The sequence below is a fragment of the Procambarus clarkii genome, chromosome 78 (assembly GCF_040958095.1).
Source record: "Procambarus clarkii isolate CNS0578487 chromosome 78, FALCON_Pclarkii_2.0, whole genome shotgun sequence".
In the NCBI taxonomy this organism is placed as follows: domain Eukaryota; kingdom Metazoa; phylum Arthropoda; class Malacostraca; order Decapoda; family Cambaridae; genus Procambarus; species Procambarus clarkii.
In genome coordinates this window covers 22,804,394-22,823,606 of record NC_091227.1, presented here as the reverse complement: position 1 = coordinate 22,823,606, position 19,213 = coordinate 22,804,394, and the positions used below count along the sequence as shown (strand labels likewise).

General features: G+C 45.4%; 1 protein-coding gene across 1 annotated transcript in view; it reads right to left on the bottom strand.

Moving 5' to 3' along the window:
• Positions 1-19,213, bottom strand: part of LOC123746068 (uncharacterized) — a gene marked incomplete in the record, with an annotated part of 339,547 nt that overhangs the window by 28,739 nt on the left and 291,595 nt on the right. Inside the window, 5 exon segments of the mRNA XM_069314232.1 lie at positions 639-804; positions 1,055-1,227; positions 3,886-3,944; positions 4,114-4,333; positions 14,572-14,675. Coding sequence (XP_069170333.1) covers positions 639-804; positions 1,055-1,227; positions 3,886-3,944; positions 4,114-4,333; positions 14,572-14,675 — 722 coding nt within the window.

Below are 19,213 nucleotides of genomic sequence, written 5' to 3'. Positions count from 1 at the left end.
ACGTAAGTCTGTGTATCTTTGTATTTACGTATGTAGGTTGGCTTAGCGTTTTAAAAGCACCGAATCACCTTCTGTGGTTGAGTGTTCAATAAACCCTTGAACTGTATGTTTAACACTTCTCTAACCCTGTCCATGGAGGACAGAAGAAAATGTATATATGCTGGTTAGCATTGTAAATGTGTGGCCACGTCTGTGGTAGAAAATAATAAAAAAAAAAAAAAACAAAAAAAAAAAATAGTGCTTCGAGATAGCATAAAAAAGGTCATGTGACAATAGTAAGGTTTTGTATCTATAATGAATACCTAATAATGAGGAAATGTATTATTATAAGAGATATCTACTGTAGTATTGTGATAAATTTGAAAACAGCACAAGTATTTAGGTTCTAATTCTGTACACAAGCTAAAAAGATTTGAGACACGGTAAAGTAAAACAAGTTGAACGGCAAGCAGTTCAAGATGGATAAGCCACATTATCAAAGAATACGAGTTGCTGGAACGAATGTGGCATCAAAGATATAGTGAAATTTTGTTCCCAGCTAAATGTGAAAACAAAAGTTTTATCACTTCAAAACAAGTGATAAAACCAAAAACTTGATTTGATATACTATTATTTTAATGCACTCAATTGTTTCTTACCTTCTTTCTCTTCTTTTCTCCTTCTCTATAAAGAGCAACACTAATATTCTCAACAGAAGGTAGATTGCTAAACTCAAACTGCTCTCCCCAGAAGCACATCTCCACCTTTTGCTTGCTGGATGTCCGTGCATAGAGGGAGGTGTCAAGAAGCAGTTCACAAAAGTACCTGAAAAAACAAATGAGAATGACATGACCATAAGTACATAAACTATAATTTAAGAAAAGGAAGAGAATAGTCACCATTGACAGGCAGCAGTACACACACAGTACAGTACTGAATATTTCTTTGTATTAGGCCTTAATAAATGAAGAATGAATTTGCAGCAATACAGTATGGTATGAGTTATGGTACAGGTAACAAATATATTTTAAAGTCTTGGTTCATATGAAAGTTAAAAGTGTAATAAATTCCATACCTTTTCTTATTACTAACTCCTTTAGCTTCAAGGATAAATATTTTTAGAGAATTCTCCGTTCTCCGAATACTGTCATAATTAGGGTTAACAGCCTTGCGGAGGGAGTCGACCCATCTGTCTCTTTCATCTGCGGTTCTGCAACTGAAGTAACGGGTGCCAGTTGGGGAGGTTACCTGGAAACCACAAAGAGAGTTCAATGAATTATATTTGGAATATATATAATTTTGTCATATTTACTTAAAACAATGAACAAGGTGAAATGATACACACGAGATGGGGCTTTTTCAGTATCACACAGCTGACATACCTGACATATCACATACCTGACACTATGTAACCCTTCATATAGTCTAGGACAGTTTTCTCTAATCTGGTATGTTCAAACAGTTGAAACATCAAGTACAATTCCCTTTCCGTATCTTTCATACTTACACATGTAAAATGCACAGGCCTTTATTCAAAGAGTTTATTTATATTTTATTATTTTTTGTTTATATTTTGACATGCTTCAGGCAGTTCAATTTTGATTCGTCAAGAGTGCCCAATAAACCAGTGATGGTTTGCCCTACAATATTGTTTTGTTTGATAACATGGTATTACTGCGAAGGAAGTTAACTATCAAGGGAAAGTGTCAACAATACAACTATATAGCACTGGGAAAGGATCAAGATAAGAATTTGGGATGGAATGAAAGGGGGTGGAGGAATATATGGTGCCCAACCACTTGCAGGTTAGTGTTCAATCCCCGACTATATACCAACCTGCATGAAGCGAGATCGTCGCTCTACCATCCAGTCAAGTGGTTAGGCATGTATTGCTATGAGGACATTAGTAGTTATACACATATTGAAGGCATTTTGGGGAGCATGACAGGCTATCTGTAGCTTAATTGTAAGAATGATACTGTATTTTGGTTGACAATCATACATACTGTATATTACATTCTGAATACTGTCACATTCAATACCCCCTCTTCATACATTTTATAAGGTTGCCTCACTTGGATCTTATAATATAATTTTGGGGAACTGTTGCTATTATAATATAATGTTTGAGGAGCTGCTTGCTGCTGTTCAGCAAACGTTGGGTCATATCTAGGAGGTTCTAGGAAGCAAATACTCAATAATAACAAGTGGGTTCATGGATTCCACAATAGAGAAGCCACCTGTAGACGACCAAACATACACAGCTCACGAACACCACCACCAAATTATTCCATAGCTCCAGGAATCAAACGCTTTCAGCTTATTGAGTGGGCGAGATATTATTGAACCCGACACCCTAAAGGAGACTTGACTCACTATTAACATTACATAGAATAGACTTTTACTACTTTACTTGTGCACTTTTCATAATAATTGTATGCAATTAAAGTGTTGTGCCTAAGAACATACTAAATACATTGAATGACAAAATACTGATACAAAATCCAGCAATTAGGTAATTAAACAAAACTGGGCATAACAAAAGCCCTGCTGATTTGCGAGCATCAGATTGCAGTCAACAAGGCCGTTACCAACCTTTTAAAAAATGTAATATTAAGAGGCTCATTGATGACTTATCTTAAAATTAAGATACTCGCCCTTTAAACACTGCTATGACCTATTTTCTGATAACCACCTGTCTTGACTACACAGAAGACCTCACTAAACGCATAAATACACGTCTTGCCTGCAATAGTGTTAAGCAGGAAGACGAGACATTGTTGTAGCATTCTTAGAAAATGAAAACAAATATCAGTGGTCATCTTGTGTTTATCATAATGGGAGACAACTGGTGAACAGGTAACTATAAAACGTTATAATTTAAGCAAGCTGTGCCAGAATCTTCAATTAAACATGTAAGAATGTTTTTTTTTTAAATTAATTAAAAAAAATTAATTAATTAAAAAAAATTAAACATGTTACTAATCAAGCTGTCAATGTAATCAATCAGAGCTTTAATATAACAATGTGCTTTAATATACTTACTTATCTCTCTCATCTCATTTTTCTCTTGTAATGTATCTTTCATTTATTAATTCTGATTGAAATTACCTACTTAAAATTATCTGCTAGATTAAGGACCTGCCCGAAACGCTGCGCGTACTAGTGTCTTTACAAGAATGTAAATACTGTACTATCCAATGTATTCTCTCAAACCCAATGTACCTTCTTGTATATATATAAATAAAATAAAATAAAATAAAAAAATGTATGTTTGTAGGCCTCTATATGTTTCTAAATATTGTAATATTCCTAATAAACGGCATCAAGAGCATTAATAATCTGAGGAAATAATCAAGAAAATTTGCCTACATACTTTTGTACAATAAATGCCACTTGAGCCATATCAGAATTTAATATAAATAGTTTTGCCAAGATATGCATTAAGAACAATTACTGAACAAATAAAATGCTTTTAATTCAATATCAAAATATAAATTTCGTTTAAACATAATAAGTTTAGTTACTAGTATGCATCTGTCATACTTTAGAGTATATTAGCCTGTCACCAGGTTGAATACCTGTTGAACCAACGCCATTGACAGTAATATGACACATATTAGCGTTATTGAGGTTGGATCAAAGTAACATTATTTCATTAGAGTGCGTACTGGAATAAGGCTTACCTGGAAGCAATGCTCCTGCCCCAGAACACTGGAATAAGGCTTACCTGGAAGCAATGCTCCTGCCCCAGAACACTGGAATAAGGCTTACCTGGAAGCAATACTCCTGCCCCAGAACACTGGAATAAGGCTTACCTGGAAGCAATGCTCCTGCCCCAGAACACTGGAATAAGGCTTACCTGGAAGCAATGCTCCTGCCCCAGAACACTGGAATAAGGCTTACCTGGAAGCAATGCTCCTGCCCCAGAACACTGGCATGTAGTGGTTTGATGGTCACCTCGCCTGAGGAAATGGTATAATCATTTATGAAGCAAACGTCAGTATTATCAAAAAAATCGACGAAAACACTCATTTATTGATTTGACATCACATATTTTTAGTCTAGAACAGTCGTATTACTAGAATTTTGTTTATATTATGTGTTATAGAAAACAGATTCCACGCAACCCACCAGCGGCTAGGTCGAGTGTGTTCATCATGTTATGACTAGATAAGAGGGATTCGTGTGACCTTGAAGATCTCAGTCTGGTGGAGGAGCCCAGACTGAGGGGGTCAGGTTCCAGGAGGCCGCCCACGCCCCCACGCCCACCTCGCTTCGTCCGCTCCAACTTCGTTACCGACTTGGTCCTCTTCAGCGGGTTACTTTTAAATGACCTCTTGCTGAAGAAGTTCTGCAAGCAAAGATACACAAATTTGTCTTTTTTGCACATATTTACAATCTACAGGGAAAGATGTTTTAAATGAGCACTAAAGAGTTTAATATATACATTTGTGTGGCTATGAGCATGAATTAAATGTACCAAGTTATGGAGTGTGTGGCTTGTGCTATCACAAGACCAGCTGCTTGACCACAGGATGCAGGGGTCAAGGCGCACCCGGCCATCCACGTGCTCCGAGCCCCTAGCCCACTAACCACCACAAGCCACACACCTTTCTCTCTCACCACAACAACACACACAAGCTTTTCCACTAGCACACAGCCGTCACAATATGAAACCCAAGACCAAAGGACGTAGCCTCTGGAGTTGTACACAAAAACACTTGTGTGCTTACCATCGACAACAGGTTACCTTGAGGTGCTTCTGGGGCTTAGCGTCCCCGCGGCCCGGTCGTCATTCTTAAAAGGGTAAATTTACAACAAAGACCCCGGATGTGGTCAATTTTGGAAAACGTTAGTGTTTACTTGTAAGTGTAATAGTCGGGAGGCCCAGTTGACCACCTTCCGGAAGACCATTATGGTCAAAGAGCCTTCACATGGCTCGTGCTGACCATTCCAACAGGCGCTACAATAGCGTGTTGGTGTGGTTATAATGGCTTCCCTTCCCTGGGGCACACCTCAACCTCCTCACACACCAACACAACTCGTGCCCTCATTATCGTACCCAAATACTTTACCCAAGAAACATATACTTTCCCGAGATTTCCAACTATAAGCACAAATAAATAACACATTTCCCATGACGTCCGGGTAGAGCGGGAGACTGCATGATTTCCGGCCGAGGTGTTTGGTGACAGTTGCTCCCGGAAAGGAAGTGTATGTCGCCCTGATAATAAGCAGTGGCCAGTAAGCTCGAGGTCATCACGTTACCAACGTCGAGCTTGTACCTGGATTGTACCTGGATGGTGTTCTAGGACTACTTCTACTCCTCAAGCCCGCCCCGAGGACAGGCTTGACTTGTGAGAACTTGGTCCAACCGGCTGTTGCTTGGAGCGGCCCGCAGGCCCACATATCCACCACAGCCGGTGGATATGGATTTCCGGTTGGTACGGCAACCCATCCTGGTGAGGAGTTTAACTGGTTACACCTACGGTAGGCTATAGTTGCTACCTGTGTTACATACCCTGCCCCACCCCCCCTGCGAATATCCATAAAATTATACAACTGTATTACCTAACCAAAGCGTTCAAACCCAAGCAACCTCTCCTAATTTACAGAGGCCGATGCATAAAAAACGCCAATACAATTAATTAAAGCACTTTAATTTTTAGCAGACTGGTCGGTTACATACAAAAATGCAAGAACGGGTCTTTATGACTCGTGCAGTTGGCGGGAAAGTTTTCACCTTCCGATGACTACAATGTTACATCTAACAACAATTCGAAAAAAAACAAAAGCTTTATTTGCGGCCAAAGTTGGTATCGAACGCTTGAATACACAGGCAGATGTTACAGTCAATATTCGTCATTAACACACCTGCATACTTCCAAATTACCTTACGACAGCTAAAACCTTTTTTATCGATTCGTGTAGAATTTTGTCGTATATTGTCGTGTAGCTCGAAAGGTCAGTAATACATGAACAAATCCACAAGGGCCGTGACGAGGATTCGAACCTACATTTGAGAGCATCCCAGACGCTGCCTTAATCGACTGAGCTACAGCCCCTGTGGATTTGTTCATTTGATGCATACGCTATTGTGATTTGTGTGTAATCAGTAATACATATCGTCAAGTGTATTAACGGTGTGTAATGTATTAAGGGGACTATGTTAGCGGTGTGTAGTGGGTTAGGAAGGGTCAATAAGCGATGTGTAAAGTTTCAGGCGCACAGTACATCTCGTGGCTAGACCGGAGGAATACTGGCAGCTCCTTCCATTGACAAAAGACTCCCACGGACGCCCAGAAACCTCAGTTCCGTCAGAGTCCTCAGATTTACTGTCGAGTTTCAATGGTCGGAAGGAGAGGTCTCATCAACCGGTCGACCGAACCCTTCCGGTGAGGACAAAGGAATCACATCCCCCTCCCCCCCCCCCCCCTTCCGCCACCTCAGCCACGCTGTAAACAATATACAACTCTATGGCTCAATAGCGTCATTAATTCTCAATAATTCCTGTTACAACTCCGCCTGTCGTTATAGTCAAGTTCGGCTGCAGGGTCCGTCTACAGCCGAGACTTTAATGGCGAGATTTGGAGCAAAGAGCTTTGAAAATCAGCGGCGGCTCTCCCGTATGAGGCTGCTAGCCTAGGCTAGCTAGCTGCTAGCCTAAAATATACATCTATTATAATTTTGTACATAGGCCTAGAATAGAGTTTTTGTTTTGGTCCTGCTTGCCATAGCGTATTTGAACTTTTTTTGTTTTGCTATGTTGTGCCCTTTTTCTGTTCAAAGCAAACCTACTGTGTCATTCATACAGGCACACACGGGGTCCAAGAGCTAAAGCTCGATTGAGCTGTTTGACAGTTACCTTTGACCTTTTTAAACTTTCTTTTTGGTTCGTTATGATGTGCTGATTCAGTGACGATACTGCGTATTCTAGCACTTGGTCTGACGTAGGTTGTCTAAACTGTATTTAGAAAACATGTTGTAATTGCCTTTTTATTCTAAAGCGATATCAGCCAGTTATTTGGGTAATGTGCCGATGTTAGTGTTTGTGTGGGAGTGGATCACGAGTGAGAAATGCGGTCACTACATCCATCCTACTGCGGGCTCACCATAGCCCGTGGTATTAAAACTTTTTGTTCCCGGTAGCGAATCTTAAACAACATACATCCATCCCGTTACCACATTCCTGTAAACTTCTGGTGCGTGGAGTGCACAGTCCGTCCTCCTAAGATTTTCCAACTTCAAGAAACTATCGTACTAAAGCGCGCCCTTATCCGAAACAGAAAACGGGACAGCATGTCACTTTCGCGAGCCGTTACCATTTATTAGTACGAAAATTTTTGGCACTAGGAGGTAGGGTATACGTCAAAAATGCGACGTTCTATTAGGAGGCCGGGTCGCTCTACAACCTTACAAAGAACGTCGCATTTCGCACGTATGCGTTACACATGGCCATAAATTGTCGTACTAGAAAATGGAAGCGGCTGGCGAAAGTGACGTACCGTTTTCTGTTTTGGGTCCTCTGGTAGGTTAGGAGAGGAACACTTTAAATTGACCGTTTTTTTGACGTTGGGAAAACCTTAGGAGGCCGAGCTGGTGTGTGGAGGGAGCAGTTTGCGGAGGTTGACTAAGCTGTGAGCGACAGTGACGCCACCCTGTGTCCGGTACTGTTAGTTTACTGCTGCCTCGTACTCCTCACTCCTCCTCACATTCTCCTGTACAAGTTTTAATATTATACATACATACATACATACATACATACATACATACATACATACATACATACATACATACATACATACATACATATAAAAGTCAACACCAGCAATCAACAGTCAATTAATGCACGACTATATTCTACCCACTATATTCATTATATACCCACTATATTCTACCACCGACTATATTCTTTAAGTGGGTAGAATATTCTACCCACTTTACCCACCACTTTATTCTACTCACATTCTACCCACTATTCTACCCACTTTAAGTGGGTAGAATATTCTACCCACTTCAAGGCACCCGGTATGGCCCAATAGGCCCTCTGCAGTTACGTCCATTCTCATGCACCCACCTCACCCAAAACCAATAAAAAAGCAAGAGTTATGTCAAATATTATATATATATATATATATATATATATATATATATATATATATATATATATATATATATATATATATATATATATATATATATATATATATATATATATATTTGATTCTCAACCATCTTAAACGTGCCCGTGCCACCTCTTAGGTGGCTTAATCTTCATCAATCAATCAATCTTAAACTAAACATATATTACAAAAAACGGGGGAAAGTGGAAGTTGCACATTTATAATCTTATGCAATGGAAGGGTTCATACAGGATTTAACAGAGCCAATAGGATTCGTGCTATCCTAAACCGTATACAGTACCCGCCCTGGACATAAATCCTACACAAAAAATATAAAAACAACAAAGTTAACGGGATAAGTTTAAACACAAAACAGCCTATTACCGAATTGCCGAAACTGCAGACAATATCATCATCTTCCCGCACGAGGTTGCCCACACTCCTTGACAGCCTTTTCTTCAACATTTCAGGTGTGTATATCTATACAATGTGCAGGTTACACACACAGTCACTGGACAAAGACACACAATACACACGACCCGCGCTGGTTCAAGCTGGAGAAGGCACCTGCGGCCATGACTTAGACTTATGAAGACACGGACTAAATGGCGCCATTTTCTGTGGCGGTTGTCACTCTTGCCACGGACGGAGCCCCACCCACAATAGGCAGACGAGGCACCTAGACACGGTCAGTCACACAAGTCACGATAATAGAGCAGCTGGAGGGAGCGAGGAGCACAGGGGGCTGACACACACACACACACACTCTCTCTCCTCTGGACCAGCTTACAGCTACGGCTCTTGACCGGATGTGGCCACTCACTCTCTTCTTATCTAAGATTGTATCCCCTTCCCACACACACAGTAATAAGGATAGATGAGGGGGAGAAAACCCCCCTTAGGGGGGTCTAAACAAGGCTGAAAGGGAGAGGCGGGTGTCAGAAATAATGGTACACAAGAATCTATGGGAGCATGACATACCAACCGTTGAACACCCCATTAACAAAATAACTTTTGCACCACATGTCTATCAGGCAATTATGACAATAGCCGTCAGGAACCTAGACACAAAGGATTTCAAAATGCTATATACCACCTGCGACCAACTCTTGAATGTGAAGCTCTTGCAGCTTCATATAATATATATATATATGGGAATAGATTTGTCCCAGAGCTGAGGGTACTCGCCGACAGTGAAAAGGTGAGCGAGTTGAAGGCCACAGCGGTGGAGATTAAGTTACATGAGGAAGATCATTGATTGATTGATGAAGATTAAGCCACCCAAAAGGTGGCACGGGCATGAATAGCCCGTAAGTGGTGGCCACTTACTTACTTACAAGTGCTTTCGTGAATCTGGCCCCAGCTTACCAGGCACAAATAGTGACACGAATGGATAAATGGGTATCGGCATCTTTATTAATCTTAGTATCATTCCACCATCTGTCACGAGTAAACGGAGAAGATCGTCGAGGTTAATTCAATAAGCAGCCGCCAAAGGAAACACGACGACAAACAGTAGAAAAATCATAACAGAGGGAAAAGCGGGGTTAGGGAGCTGTTGCTCAACCCTGACCTATACACACACACAAGTACATTTGGGAACGGAAATACGGCACCTCATAGCCTTCTGTTTCCTAGAAGCTCATGCTCTAGGAAACCTGATTGCCGGAGCGTTCCTTTCACCTGATTAGCAGTTCAGCTGAGGACTCGCTAGCGTCTCCACTCAGAAGCACATCCTTATAAACCGTATACTTTCACACAGAAAGAACTTTTTTAGTGTCAGAGTGGTTGACAAATGGAATGCATTAGGCAGTAATGTGGTGGAGGCTGACTCCATACACAGTTTCAAGTGTAGATATGATAGAGCCCAGTAGGCTCAGGAACCTGTACACCTGTTGATTGACGGTTGAGAGGCGGGACCAAAGAGCCAGAGCTCAACCCCCGCAAGCACAACTAGGTGAGTACACGGTATATTAGTGGCGTGTTATAATAAATATATCCTAGAGCATACCTAGAGTGAATCCCGAGAGTTCTACTCTTCCCAAGCCGGGCCTGGCTCGACTTGTGGTAACTTGGTCCAACAGGCTGTTGCTTGGAGCGGCCCGCACATCTGCTATAACCCGATTGGTCCGACACTTGTAAGAACTTTAACTTTTTTTTTCGAAACACGTTCACTTTTGTTAGGACAATATTTATTAATACTGTTAACAGTGGAAAAATTATTGCTAAGATTATTTATTATGCTTGCTGGGAGGATAGCGAATAGTCATGGACCTGTGGTGCTAATGGTGTGTTATCTCTGTCTACGGTACACCTCTCTCTCTCTCTCTCTCTGTCTACGGTACACCTCTCTCTCTCTCTCTACGGTACACCTCTCTCTCTCTCTGTCTACGGTACACCTCTCTCTCTCTCTCTGTCTACGGTACACCTCTCTCTCTCTCTCTACGGTACACCTCTCTCTCTCTCTGTCTACGGTACACCTCTCTCTCTCTCTCTCTCTACGGTACACCTCTCTCTCTCTCTGTCTACGGTACACCTCTCTCTCTCTCTCTACGGTACACCTCTCTCTCTCTCTGTCTACGGTACACCTCTCTCTCTCTCTCTCTACGGTACACCTCTCTCTCTCTGTCTACGGTACACCTCTACTCTTCAAGTCAAGGGTCATTTGATGTGTTGTCCATCACGTATTGATTAGTGCTTTATTGCCTCTAAGAACATGCGTGTCAACTATCATTAATCGCATTCCGACATGAACAGCGAGAACCCACCTCCCACCCCCTCCTGTACTAACCAACCGATAGCTGACAAGCAGGGCTTAGGAGCTGAAGCTCACCCCCTCAAATCCCACCTTAATGAGCACACGTATTCAGCGTGAACAGTAAATAATGATGAGTATCTTCATTTACACCTGCAAGAGCAAACAGGCTTAAAACAGAGCACTGGGAAAAAAAGTGGCTCCGACGGTTAATTTACAACTACGAGGCGGGGCCCAGAGCTATAACTTATACAGGAGGGTATGTGGGCCTGCGGGCCGCTCCAAGCACCAGCCTGGTGGACCAAACTCTCAAGTCGAGCCTGGCCTCGGGCCGGGCTTGGGGAGTAGAAGAACTCCCAGAACTCCATCAACCAGGTATCAACCAGGTATCAACCAGGTATCATCCAGGTATCATCCAGGTATCATCCAGGTATCAACCAGGTATCAACCAGGTCAGTGAAATGGTCGTCAATGCTATGAAGTGTTTAAGGGTTTGAGGACCATGTTTAGTTATACACTAAACTGAATCAGTTCATCAATGGTGACGTTGATGACCTCGGGCCCTCAAGCGCACACACAAACGCGACGGCCAGTCATTCCTATTCTATGTAAGTGGCAGCAGTGGGAAAGGGAGTCCCTGAAGCGTTGCTTCATCCGGTCCCTCGAGCGGTGCTCCCGGGGGGGTGGTGGCGTTTCCGAGCTTCGCCAGTTCTAAAGGGGAAGCCTCCGACCACTAGTGTTGAGGGGGAAGCCTCCCCACTGGCCACCATGGGGGCTCTGGCCCACTTAAGTTCACACACACTTGCTAGAAGATGGTGATGTCATTAGTATCTCGACTCGTACTGACGACAGAAACATCACAATTTTCCAAAAAGTTGGCTACTCGGATTAAAAAACAAAATGAAAGTTTATTGTAGACGTCAGCCCAGGGCTGCAACCCAGGTGTCAGCCAAGACGTCAGCCCAGGTGTCAGCCAAGACGTCACCCCAGGTGTCAGCCAAGACGTCACCCCAGGTGTCAGCCAAGACGTCACCCCAGGTGTCAGCCAAGACGTCACCCCAGGTGTCAGCCAAGACGTCACCCCAGGTGTCAGCCAAGACGTCACCCCAGGTGTCAGCCAAGACGTCACCCCAGGTGTCAGCCAAGACGTCACCCCAGGTGTCAGCCAAGACGTCACCCCAGGTGTCAGCCAAGACGTCACCCCAGGTGTCAGCCAAGACGTCACCCCAGGTGTCAGCCAAGACGTCAGCCCAGGTGTCAGCCAAGACGTCAGCCCAGGTGTCAGCCAAGACGTCAGCCCAGGTGTCAGCCAAGACGTCAGCCCAGGTGTCAGCCCAGGTGTCGGCCAAGACGTCAGCCCAGGTGTCGGCCAAGACGTCAGCCCAGGTGTCAGCCAAGACGTCAGCCCAGGTGTCAGCCAAGACGTCAGCCCAGGTGTCAGCCAAGACGTCAGCCCAGGTGTCAGCCAAGACGTCAGCCCAGGTGTCAGCCAAGACGTCAGCCCAGGTGTCAGCCAAGACGTCAGCCCAGGTGTCAGCCAAGACGTCAGCCCAGGTGTCAGCCAAGACGTCAGCCCAGGTGTCAGCCAAGACGTCAGCCCAGGTGTCAGCCAAGACGTCAGCGCAGGGCTGTGAGAACGTTATACGTATATTAACCCGACTCTCCTGGCAACAAACGCCTTAATACTACGTTCCTGCTGTCGGTAAATGACAATTAAGCAAGCATACTGAAGCTGGTCTGAGATCTGGTACGTGGCTTCCAGCGAGGAAGCCTTCGCAAACTGTCGGGCGCCCCACAAGGGACCAGACAACAGGAGAGCCACAACAGGAGAGCCACAACAGGAGAGCCACAACAGGAGAGCCACAATAGGAGAGCCACAATAGGAGAGCCACAACAGGAGAGCCACAACAGGAGAGCCACAACCTAGTGACACATGAGCAGGCCTTCAAAAGCAGGGGTCTATAAATAGGAGCAGCCTCGTATGGCCCAACAGGTCTTCTGCGGTTACCTTTGTCCTTATGTCTTTGACACACACCCAGCCTCGAGTCGGAAGCCCCGGCGTGGAACCCCAACCCTCGACACGCGCTCGAAGGAAGGAAAAAAATGCAGGACACGATAACGGCACAAGATTTGCAGGATGGATTTACAAGGGTAAGATAAAAAATCGAGATAAGTGATAGGAACGTTGGCAGAATATTATTAATGCCATTGAAGCAAGCACGTGAAAATGGTTAAGAGACAGCAGAAGTTCATGTAAAGCACAGCTATGTGATGATAAGCAGGACAGATAGCCGTGGAGATGGGGGCTTCAGAACTAGCGCCCAACCTTGTAAACCAACCTACCTGAGAAGCACATAGCGTTTATTAAGCATCTGATGGATACCGCAAATAAACAAATTAAACATTAAATAGCATGTTCTGAAGCCATACCGGAGAGTAACCTTTACACACAGAAAGGTCAGGCCAAGTTAAAGAGGATATGGTTGCTGGAAGTACACGATGCGCAGTAGTACCCAATACAGGGCTCTCATCACGCCCACCACTCTGCAGGGCTTTCCGCCTCCATTTAGGACAATGCAATTTCATAACGCCATCAGTGCGTCTTGAGGGAGCGGGCGGCGAAGACCAGCAGGGCCCCGAGAAACAGCCTGGTGGACCAAACTCTCACAAGTCAAGCCTGGCCTCGGGCCGGGCTTGGGGAGTAGAAGAACTTCCAGAACCCCATCAACCAGGTATCAGGGACCACCAGATGATACACCAGGGTGGGGAGGGTGAGCAACTGGCCCCGAAGGCGCCGATGGAGTAAGGACTCACCAGCCCGAAGTCAGGACTTGGAACACGAAGGTTCGACGTGTGACTACGGTGATTGAGGAGGCATAAATCTCTGCGAGGTGTTCAGCACGTGTGCGCGCGCGCGTTCCTGACACCCAAAAGTAGCTCCCAATAAGTTGGATCCTTCGCCGTTTCCGTCTTTAGTGCGATAATTCTTCAACAGGTAAAGAGGTCACAGCCGGAGAGGCGAGAGGGACCCCATCAGCTACACCACCAGGTAATGCGCACTAGCACCACTCTTGTTATCGTACACTACCGTACACAGCTGCATTTGTAAACAATTACCCAGAATGCGGAGGGCGTCTTAAATGATAGCCAAGTACGAGGTCTGTTCTTATCAACCAACACACTGGCGCAACTGCTCCGCGCAGAGCAGCAGGTAATGAGCCTTAAACTGACCAGGTAATAGATACATACACTGATATAAAGCGTATCCACCGGATACAGGAGATCCCGTGTCGCTTATCATTCACGAACGAACACCTCTCAGCGACCAAACATTAGGAGCGACGAATCGAACACCTCCATGGTGTTGCTCCTTCAAGTCATTCTAGGTAATCTTCAGACTGATAGATGGATAGATAGGCTTCATGGTTCGCCTCTGGATAATTTGTATCGAATTGCAGAGGAGAGGAAGAGGGACAGAGAAGGGAGGGGGAGAAGGGGACACAATTAACCCAGAACTGAATTCAAAAGGTTACCGTGAGACGGGACACGCGGACGAATATAGCCACAACGGAGCCACTGACGTGAACAGTCAGTCTGGAGATGATGACAGTAATGAAGGTCTGTGTGCGCACGCACGCACACAGACACACAACCCGTCACCACGGGCGCCGCAGGGCACTAGCAGGAGGGAGGGAGAGGGAGAGTACCTACCACTAGTCTGTTGGGCGTGGAGTCTGGTGGACGAGCTCCCAGGATGGGTGTAGCCGGGGCGGACCCGCGCCTGTCCGACCCGCACGCCTTCTCATACGACGTGTCTGTGGGGCAGAAGATCAAGGCTGTTAGAATAACATTTCATCACCACCATGTCTGTTAAAAGCATATTCAATGCCTCAAATAATGGAACAATATATGTACAAGATAAGCGTCCAACTTACTTCATAGAGAGGGAAGACTTTACCGCTAAAGCGGACTAATAAAGGTAGCCTAGGCCTCGGGACTGAGGAATTCATGCACAATTTATATTAGAAAACTAATACTAGTTAAAACATTTGTTTACATCCATTTAAATCAAGTAATGTGTCCGCAACCTTCACTTCTGACTACTCGCTCCGTGTGTCTCTACGCGCACACCCGTGTTGGTAAGTCTAGGTCAGTGTCCCCAGCGAGGCGCGAACACCAGCTCATAACGGCCGGCGCTACAGTTAACCCACGACAAGGCGGGAAAAACAAATATTTAAAAAACTGTCACCAATCCTCCTGACGTGCCCTCAACTCTGCTCAACCATGTTTAAATATATGCTACCCACATGGTTCAAATATATGCTACCCACATGGTTCAAATATATGCTGCCCATGCCCCCCTCTCCCCCCTCTCTCCTTTCTTTTGTCACGCCCCCTCCTTCCCTCTCCCCCTCCCCAATCATGCCCCCCTCCCCTCCTTAACGCCCCATGACATCCTCCCCATTGTCAATAACCCTCTAACTACCACCATCTCCTGCATAAACAGACATAAATCAACATTAGAACCCGATCTAAAATAAATGTAATTTCTCAGACAGACAACCGAGCCAGAAACCGGTGACGGTCAGTACCAAAAGCGACGATCACAACCCTACTGGAAGACAGTGAACCTGAGGACAGCAAATGGATGGGTGGTGGGGGGAAATCACATGGATGATTGATACCTGGTTGATGGTGGTGAGGTTGACATCTTGGGAGTGATGAGTGACTCGTCAGTGACCATCAAGAGTCGCGTGATGAGCCTGGCAAGCACGAAAACTGAAGCCTGATGATGCATCGGGTAATTTTTCGACCGTATTCGTTACAAAGAAAGAAACAAACGGAAAGAGAGACAGAGGAACGAGACAAGTACAGGTAGCCATCACAGATAACCAAGACACCTTGGTTATCTTGGTTATCTGTGGCCACCTGCGCATGGTCTTGATTACCGCGTCACCATGTACGTACGTACACACACGTACGTCAGCTCAAATCTGGAGTATGCGGCTCCAGCATAGGGCCCATACCTTGTAAAACATAAGAGGTTGGGGAAGGTTCAATCAAAGGCATGGCGCCAGACTAGTTCCAGAACTAAGAGGTATGAGTTACGAGGAAAGGCTACGTGAATTGCACCTCACGTCATTTAAAGACAAGAGTTCGAAGAGACATGATCATCACATAGAAAATTCTCAGGGGAATTGACAGAGTACACCGCTCCTGTGTCAGGTAAGTCCACTACGGGCTCTCCATAGCCCGTTCTACTTGCCCAGCTACTGTGCCAGGTAAGTTACGGGCTCACCATAGCCCGTGCTACTTGGAACTTGTTCCATGTAGCTGAATCTATAACAACATTATTGACATAGTACTTAGATTACTTAACAGGAGTGGTACTCGCCCAAGGGGGGGGGGGACAGGTGGAAACTGAGTACTCAAATAAGCCACAGACATATTATAAAGATTTTTTCAATGTAGAGTAGTTAATAAATGGAATGCATACGAAACTCCATACACAGATTCATGTGTAGATATGATAGAGCCCAGTTGGCTCAGGAACCTGTACACCAGTTGACTGACAGTTGAGAGGCGGGACCAAGGAGACGAAGCTCAACCCCCCGCAAGCAATATTAGGCGAGTCCACGCACAAACACGATAAACCATTTTGGCTTTAACGTTTTATTAAAAATATAAAATAATTTTCAAGCCTATTGAATCCACTTGCAAATGTTAATTCCTTGAGCCCCTAGTGCTTGGTAGGAAAAATACCAGGAGAAACTCCTTACTCAATACACGTGTCCTGTTAATCCCAGAGTTAGACCAACTTTACCTGCTACCTGTGTCTCGAAATATTCTCCATACCTGGAGCATACCTGGAAAGGGTTCTAGGAATTTTTTTACTCCCCGAGCCCGGCCTGAGGCCAGGCTCGACTTGTGACAACTTAGTCCTACAGGCTGTTGTTTGGTGCGGTCCGTAGGTCTACATATCCACTATAGCCTGGTTGGTCCGGCACTTATTGCAAGAACTTATCTAAGTGCCTCTTGAAGACATCTACCTTTGTTCCGGCAATATTTCTAATGCTTGCTGGGAGGGTGTTGAACAGCTGTGGACCTCTGATGTTCAGTGTTCTCTGATTGTGTCTATGGTACCTCTACGCCTCACTGATTCTATTTTGCATTTCCTTCCTTATCTTTCGTTCCAGTATGTTGTTATTCTACTGTGCAAATTCGGGACATGGCCCTCCAGTATCTATTATGTATATATTATTTGATATCTTTGTCGTCTCCTTTCCAAAGAGTACATTTTGAGAGCTTTGAGACGGTCCCAATAATTTGTGTGTTTTATCGTGTCTATGCGTGCCGTATATGTTCTCTGTATTCCCTCTATTTCAGAGATCTATCCTGCTCTGAAAGGGGAAGTGAGTACCGAGCAATACTCAAGACGGGACAGCACCAGTGATGTAAATAGTATTACCGTTACTGTGGGGTCTCGGGATTTGAAAATTCCCATAATTTTTAGGACGCAAATTTGGTTTTCCTATGATGGATAAATCGTTTGTGGTGACGTGTTCACAAGGGCATGGGGGGGCCTTGTTTACCCTTGAACTTAATCCTTGTTTTTTGCATTCCCCTGCTCCTCCGCGACGTACCCGATGAACCACACACGAGCGGATGCCATCACAAATGACCCCACCAGTAGCAACAAGACAAGCTCAAGGGCCACGTAGACCTTTCCACACCCTAGTGACGACCCCTAGTGACGACCCCCTAGTGTCGACCCCCTAGTGTCGACCCCCTAGTGTCGACCCCCTAGTGTCGACCCCCTAGTGTCGACCCCCTAGTGTCGACCCCCTAGTGTCGACACCCTAGTGTCGACCCCCTAGTGTCGACCCCCTAGTGTCGACACCCTAGTGTCGACCCCCTAGTGTCGACCCCCTAGTGTCGACACCCTATGGGCGACCTCTAGCCCACACACCACGAGGGGAGGATATCCCCCAGCACATGCCCCCAACCACTCCCCCAGAAGCCCTACTGGGGGAGAATAGTCAACTCGTGGATCTAGAGCCCCTCACAGTAACCATGGGAGTGCATGAGAGGCGCGGGAGGATAGGGGGGACGCGAGGTGAGACACAAAACAGATGGAGGGGTGAGGGGGAGGATGTTCTGCAAGATATGACATAACAAACAAGACAGGAGAATGATGGGTGATGGGGTACGACATGTACCTACCCATGCCCCCCTCTTGCCCCATCATAAAGACCCCCTTGTCCCATCTTCCAAGAATAGGCAGAGAAGCCTGGTGGACCAAACTCTCACAAGTCAAGCCTGGCCTCGAGCCGGGCTTGGGGAGTGGAAGAACTCCCAGAACCCCATCAACCAGGTAAGCTCAATGGTCAACACTAGCAGGAAGTCAGACCAACACTTCCTTCGGATCACTACACGGGCTCCACACAGCCGGTTGGTGCATTAATGACCGGATATACTTTGTATATCCGGATATGTTCACCGGATATACAAGGCATATCCTTCTGAGTGAAACCTTACAGGGAAGGGGGGATGAGGGGGGGGGGGTAATGCCAGCTACCTCACCACCCGTTCAGAGCAGTACCACATTACTGAAATTGGTTCCTGATCTTCAGAGACCGAACACCCAGACACGACCTCCTGACAAGACGATTTGTTGCTCCCCCCCCCTCTCTCAAGACACTCCCACACCCCCTCCAACCCCCCCTACACTCCACACCCAGTCCTTCCCAACACACACACACACACACACACACACACACACACACACACACACACACACCTCACTTCGCTGGAAGACAGAAGAGTTAGGGGGGACATGATCACCACATTCAAGATTCTGAAGGGGATTGATAGGGTAGATAAAGACAGTCTATTTAACACAAGGGGCACACGTACTAGGGGACACAGGTGGAAACTGAGTGCCCAAATGAGCCACAGAGATATTAGAAAGAACTTTTTTAGTGTCAGAGTGGTTGACAAATGGAATGCATTAGGAAGTGATGTGGTGGAGGCTGACTCCATACACAGTTTCAAGTGTAGATATGACAGAGCCCGATAGGCTCAGGAATCTGTACACCTGTTGATTGACGGTTGAGAGGCGGGACCAAAGAGCCAGAGCTCAACCCCCGCAAACACAACTAGGTGAGTACACACACACACACACACACACACACACGAGGCCTGACGGCTGAGCGGACAGCGCTCAGGATTCGTAGTCCTAGGGTCCGGGGATCGATTCCCGGCCAAGGCGGAAACACATGGGCAGTTTCGTCCCCCCTAAAGTCCCCTTTTACTGCTAGGTGAACAGGCGCATCAGCGTGAAAGATCATCA